Genomic DNA, 6,599 nt, shown 5'->3' on the forward strand with positions numbered 1-6,599 from the left:
GAAAAATACAAGCACCTCTAATGGCTTGCTTTGAGAGTGGTCTGGCCACAAAGACACTGACCTCAGACCACATACCCAATATTTGAGAGAGGGATTCTTGCGGTTAGGGGACTGGGGGTGGAAAGCCTTTTCAGCGTGATGGAAGTTTTCAACGAGTGATGGTCAACAAATTCCCATCGCCACATACAAGTATAACGAGTGATAAAAATGTGTGTGCGTGATAAACTTCACACGTTATGGGATATTTTGTGATAAATGGATGTGAGGGGGTGTGAGGGTTTATTGTTGGGTGTTGTGAGTGATGACCATTGCCACTAAAAAAGGTTGTGAGTGATGGAAAAATGGTTGATGACATGGCGGAACTTGATTGGGTGTTGTGAGTGATGAGTGAGTGATGAGTGATGACCACCCCCACCCCCCTTATGCCAAACGTTGCCAGCTTCGCATCTATAGGTGAAAGGTTGGGATTAGGTTTGTAAACGAACGAACATTCAGCGAACAGTTCGTGAACTATTGGGCGGGAAGTTTGTTTTATGTTCATTCGTTTAATTAATGAACGAACATGAACAAGAAACTCTGTTTGGTAATTAGTTAAGTGAACGAACACGAAAACAAATCTCTCGTTCGTTCAATTGCGTTCGTGAATGTTCGGTAACATGTTTGTTTGTTTATGTTGTTCATTAATGATTTTTAGCATTTATTTATTATATCTAAACTTTTTATATTCTTTAATTTTTATTAATGTCATTATCCAAACAAATAAAATAAGAAACCCTATATACCTCCACTTTGTTTATACACTGTTCCACTTTCCTTCTCATTATTCGCATCAAAAAATACTATCGACATTAATTCAACAATTAGGGCTTTAAGGTTTAGCGCCGCTCACTTTCACCATCCACCTCTAGCCATTGACGTATTTGCTCATTTTATATGTGGTCGTGAATCGTTTGTGAACACGTTGTTTTTCTTAACGAACGAAACGAACATAAAATCTCGTTCGGTAAGTGTTCATAAACCGTTCATGAACACATTATATCCTTAACAAACGAATACGAAAAGACCTTATTCGTATTTGTTCGGTTCATTTACAACCCTAGCTAAGATGCTCTCACTGGTCCTTTATAAGGGGAGGAGGGGTGGTTCACTAGTGATAGATTCTATCACTCCCACTATCCAATCAAACCATGTCATGTCATCACCCAATATTCTATCACTAGTGATAGAAATGTAGGCGGGGTGGTATCACTAGTGATGGAATTCTATCACTCCCAAATTTTTTAATTTTCATTTTAAAATTAGAAATTAACAATAAAACACTAAAATATAAATTTCATTAAACTTAAAAAATAAATTACATAGCCAAATAAAAAAACAACTAAACGGGTGGCATCTCCCAACGCCACTTTGCGCAAATCTCGCGCTTTTGTTGAATGACAATTGACTTGAACGGTTCGTCGAGATGAGCGTGGTTTTCACACAAGATTTTTAAATCATTTTGTCTTTCAATCGTTTTCAAGTGTTCATTGTACGCCTGCTCGCGTTCAACTTTTAGGGACATAATTGTTTCTTTTCTTTGTTCGGCCTTCTTGAATTGGGTCATTTTCTCCTCTTCGATTCTGAAGATCGACTCCGCCACCGCCTCCTTACCTTTGCTTGACAATTCACCACATCTCCTGCGTCGTGGCCTTGTGGGTGTATCTTCTTCAACGGGGTCGTCAACGGGTTGATCGGGTTCGTCAAGGGGGGCATCGTTTAAGTTCATTTCGGGCAAGTTATCCGACGCGGAAGTCGTGTAGTTCCCCGAATCGGATGTCTTTGATCTTTTCGAACCTCCTCGTTTTTTTGGAGCCGTAGGACCACGCATGTCAACCAACTCAAAGGGGACCCACTTCGGGTGATGTCTCGCAACTTCCCATGCCCCCACGTGTGGAAAAGTCCTCTTTTTGTACAATCGGCAATACTCTTCGGTGGCTTGTCTCATGATTGTCGCCTCGCTCGCTCCACTTTGTGGGTTTCGGTTCTACAAAAATATAAAATGTTATTTAAAAAAAATTCTGTTTTATTTAATTAAAAGACTGTTTCTGTTTTTTTTAATTAAAAAAACTGTTTCTGTTTTTTTTAACTAAAAACTGTTTCTGTTTTTTTTAAACTGTTTTTTTATAAAACTGTTTCTGTATTTTTTTTAATAAAAAAAAAACTGTTTTTTATTAAACTGTTTCTGTATTTTTTTAATAAAAAAATGTTTTTTTTTATAAACTGTTTCTGTATTTTTTAATAAAAAACTGTTTTTTTATAAAACTGTTTCTGTATTTTTTTTATTAAAAAAACTGTTTTTTTATAAAACAATTTTCAATGAAAAAATATTTAAACTTTTATAAAAAACATACCTTTTGAATGAAACAAGCGTTGAACTTGCTAATTTTCTCGTTCAAATCCGTCCACTTCGACGTCATTTGGTCCATGTTTCGTATCCTTGCACCGGGAAGTTGCCTAAAATGATTAATGACCCGTCTCCAAAACGCATCTCTTCTTTGCTCGTTGCCATGTTTCCTATTCTCCGAGATGTGCAAATACGACTTCACCAAGGATACCTCCTCCTCGCTCGTCCAATGTTGTCGGCTGGTTGTGACGATTTCTTGAACGTCATCATTTTCTTCTTCTTCCTCTTCCTCGTCAAGACTTTGTTCTGGTTCACAATACGCGTTTGCCAAAAGATGGATGAGGGTGTTGTCTTCTAGTAGTGGGTCGAGTGTGTGGGGTTGGGTTTGACACGTTTGAGGTTGAAATTGGTGAGGTTGAAACGGTGGGACGAAGGGTTGGTTTTGATACGTTTGCGATTGAAATGGTGGATATTGTTGGGTTTGAAATGGTGGATATTGTTGGGTTTGAAAGGGTGGGACTTGGTCGGGTTCGTCTTGCAACCTAAAGCGCGTCGGCTCGCCAAGATTCGCTCGAACCTTGGGTCTTACGGGATTTTTCTTCGTACCCGAACATCTTTTTTTCGAACCCCCACCTCTCTTGCTTGAACCTTCCATGTTTCTTGTAAAAATATTTGGAGAGTTTGTTGATTTTTTGAATTGAGTTTGAGATAATTTGTTGTTTATTTGAATTGAGTAAATGAAGATTTATTATAAAAAAAATCTTTCAAACGGTCAAGAAAAAACCACAAACGGTCAAAAACCAATGTTCCCTTTTCAAATATCAACGCGTGAAGAGTTTAACGCATTCAAAAATAACGCGTTTTTTTTATGCCGGCGGCGGTGTTCCGTGATGAAAGAACGAGTGATGGGTGGTATGACGGACCACCCGTGTGGCCTAATAAAACAATAAAAATAGGATTTCAATATGCGAGGTTGACATTGCCCGGCATTTTCGTATGCAAGGTTGATTTACTAGTCCTTTATTATAAAATAAGAAAAAGCATGGTCCTTGGAGGTGTCTTTTTCACCATTTGTGTAAAAGAAGACTTAAAGGAGAAAGAAGAAAGAAAGTGTCCCCTAGAAGCGCCATATTGGTCCTTTTACTCCTTAGGTTTCAAGTTTTTGTTTTTTTTTTTTTTTAAAAAAAAAAAGCTTATGCCCATACTGTCTCCTACTAGAAAATTAAATGAAAGTGGGTTGTTCAAACTTCAAAGTAGGGATGAGCATATCGGTATCCGATACCGAACCGATACCGATACCGCCTAATACCGATCCCGAATTTCACCCAAACTAGGTACCGATACCGAAACATGTCGGTTAGGTATCGGTACGGTACGGTATCGGTATTATACCGTATTTTGAGGGTCGGTATCGGTATAATACCGATACCGTACCGTACCGATACCGAAAACGCCAAAAAGTGGATACCGATCGGGATACCGATCGGGATCGGGATCGGTACGGTATCGGTACGGGATCGGTATGGGATCGGTATTCGGTGGCATATGCTCATCCCTACTTCAAACCATACTTCTGCAAATTTGCACATCACTTGTCCACACCATTGCTTGCAAAACAAGAAAGTAAAAAATGATTACAAGATTTAACTCTTTGAAAAAATGAGTGATATTCTTGCTTGTTCTAGTGACACTCTATATTTCTCATGCTTTATTTAATTTAAAAAAGACAAAGAGTTAGTGAGTTACTAATACATTATTTAAAATATATATTGAAAAATTGAAAAAACAATATATTACTGTAATTTATAGGATTCCTACTCTCCTCCATAAATCTCACCATCACCACACACCAACCAAACCAAACCAAACACTCACATTCTACACACAGAGACAAATCAAGATGGACAAAACAGTCAAACTTAACCTCTTCTGCTTCCTGTTCTTCTTGTTCTTGTTTCTATCTACCATCACTGTAAGTTCTATACATCTTCTTCTTCTTCCATTGTCTTTTAGCTTATATTGTAATTACTCATTTTCTTAACAATCCAATCTTATCCATGCAGGTTTCCTTATCCAAAACAACCACCTTAAACACATCAACCAAATCAAACCCTTTTTCACCTAAATCTTCACTAACTCGTTATTGGAAAACACAAATCTCCAACAAAGATCCTATCCCTAACTTTCTTCTATCGAAAGCATCTCCATTACCACCCTTAGAGTTCTCTTTATTTACCAAACTAGCCTCCAACAACTCTCTCTCATCTCACTTATCCTCCTTCTGCTCTTCAGCCAACTTATTCTGCTTCTCCGACGCCACCGTACCTAACTCCGGCAACGCTAAGGACTCCAACTTCGCCGTATACGACGGCAAAGGTTTCTCCAACTACGGCTCCGGCCGCCTTGGCGGGGGCGACACCTTCAAAAACTACTCAGAAAACACCAACTTTGCATCCAGTGGGTTTACAAAATATAGCGGCGGATCCACCGGCCACCGTGAAGGGTTCAACTCGTATGCAACCGATGCTAATGTGGCTAACTCAAACTTCACTAGCTACGCCGGTGATGCCACCGGTGGTAACGGTGAGTTTAACTCTTACATGCCACGTGTCAACGTGCCGGACCTCCGGTTCACGACGTACTCCGGTAACGGGAACAACCACCCGTTGACTTTTAAAAGCTATGTTGATGATACAAACTCCGGTAACCAACAGTTTGTTAACTATGCAAGAAATGGGAATGGGGTTCCGGTAGGGTTTACAAGTTATGGTGACACGTCAAATGTGGTGGGGTCTACTTTTTCACATTATGGTGAGTTGGCTAATGGGGGGAATGATAGTTTTAAAGCTTATTCGTCTAATGCTAATAACCCTAAAAATGAGTTTAAGAGTTATGGTGGTGGTGGTGGGAATGCCGGGTCGGATACTTTTGTGAGTTATCGCGATAGGGCGAACTCGGGTACCGATTCATTTGTGTCGTACGGTAGGAAAGCGAATTCGGGTAGATCGGTTTTCGTGAATTATGGGAAGTCGTTTAACCCGGGATCTGATTCGTTTAGGGAGTATGGTAAAGGAGCCACGGGTCAACATACCGGTTTTAGTTCATACTCTTTGAACACCACGTTCAAAGAGTATTCTAAAACCGGTGTCTCATTTGGTCAATACGCAAAACCGGGGTTGAAAGAGGGTTTGAACAAGGTTAGTGGTAGTTTGGTAAATAAGTGGAGCGAACCGGTTAAGTTCTTTAGAGAGAAAATGTTAAAGAAAGGGACGGTTATGATGATGCCCGACATTGTGGATAAAATGCCTAGGCGGTCTTTTCTGCCCCGAGCCATCACGTCAAAATTACCGTTTGCCACTGACAAACTGTCTGACGTGAAGGAAGTTTTTCAGGCTCGGGACAACTCTATTCTAGAGCGAGTGTTATCCAACACGCTCTCAGAATGTGAGCGGGCACCGAGCCCGGGTGAGACCAAACGGTGCGTTGGCTCAATTGAGGACATGGTTGACTTTGCAGTTTCGGTTTTGGGCCATGATGTTGTGGTGAGGACTACGGACAATGTTAGAGGGTCAAAGAAGGAGGTGATGATTGGGGAAGTCAAAGGGGTCAACGGTGGGAAACTCACGAAATCTGTGTCGTGTCATCAAAGCTTGTACCCTTACCTAATGTATTACTGCCACTCTGTACCGAAGGTTAGGGTCTACGTGGCGGAGATACTTGACGTGTCAAGTAAGGCAAAGATAAACACTGGTGTTGCCATATGTCATATAGACACGTCATCATGGAGCCCCGGGCATGGAGCTTTCATCGCACTCGGATCGGGTCCGGGTAAGATTGAAGTTTGTCATTGGATATTTGAGAATGACATGACTTGGACAACTGCTGATTGAAGACAAGATTAGTTATAGTTTTTTTTTTTTTTTTTTGCCATTCATAGTAGTATTGTTGTTTGAGATTTGAGAACTTCATTGTCGTGATGATTCTAAATTTGATGTTCTTTTCATATAGTTTTGAATGTTTTTTATCAAATAAACTAGATTAATTATATAATAACGTGTTAAGAATTATAAAAAAAAAAACCTAACATAATTTGAAACATATGTAATTGCATATAATTAGTTACTTGATCTATTGCTTTTTATATATTATAAAAAAAACTAACATAATTAGCGAGAATTGTAATTACATACTTTTCATATTTAAATGTTAACATAAT

At 39.4% G+C, this 6,599-nt stretch overlaps 2 protein-coding genes across 2 annotated transcripts; one reads left to right on the plus strand and one right to left on the minus strand.

The window, feature by feature from the left end:
- Nucleotides 1-1,378: 1,378 nt before the first annotated feature.
- On the minus strand, nt 1,379-2,465 carry LOC110943889. The gene is made up of 2 exons (XM_022185620.1): nt 2,391-2,465; nt 1,379-2,023 (listed from the first exon to the last, which is right to left on the minus strand). The coding sequence occupies exons 1-2, from the start codon at nt 2,463-2,465 to the stop codon at nt 1,379-1,381; spliced, it is 720 nt and encodes a 239-aa protein (XP_022041312.1).
- Nucleotides 2,466-4,202: 1,737 nt separating this feature from the next.
- Nucleotides 4,203-6,390, plus strand: LOC110941762 (polygalacturonase 1 beta-like protein 3). The gene is made up of 2 exons (XM_035990343.1): nt 4,203-4,355; nt 4,447-6,390. The coding sequence occupies exons 1-2, from the start codon at nt 4,284-4,286 to the stop codon at nt 6,271-6,273; spliced, it is 1,899 nt and encodes a 632-aa protein (XP_035846236.1). The 5' UTR covers nt 4,203-4,283; the 3' UTR covers nt 6,274-6,390.
- The last annotated feature ends 209 nt before the right edge of the window (nt 6,391-6,599 follow it).

The sequence above is a fragment of the Helianthus annuus genome, chromosome 5 (genome assembly GCF_002127325.2).
Source record: "Helianthus annuus cultivar XRQ/B chromosome 5, HanXRQr2.0-SUNRISE, whole genome shotgun sequence".
Classification (NCBI taxonomy): Eukaryota; Viridiplantae; Streptophyta; class Magnoliopsida; order Asterales; family Asteraceae; genus Helianthus; species Helianthus annuus.

Coding starts and splice junctions, on each gene's coding strand:
- LOC110943889 (XM_022185620.1), bottom strand. CDS start 2,465: ATGGACCAAATGACGTCGAAGTGGACGGATTTGAACGAGAAAATTAGC. Junction 2,024..2,390: donor ACGCTTGTTTCATTCAAAAG/GTATGTTTTTTA, acceptor ATATTTTTGTAG/AACCGAAACCCACAAAGTGG.
- LOC110941762 (XM_035990343.1), top strand. CDS start 4,284: ATGGACAAAACAGTCAAACTTAACCTCTTCTGCTTCCTGTTCTTCTTG. Junction 4,356..4,446: donor TGTTTCTATCTACCATCACT/GTAAGTTCTATA, acceptor TTATCCATGCAG/GTTTCCTTATCCAAAACAAC.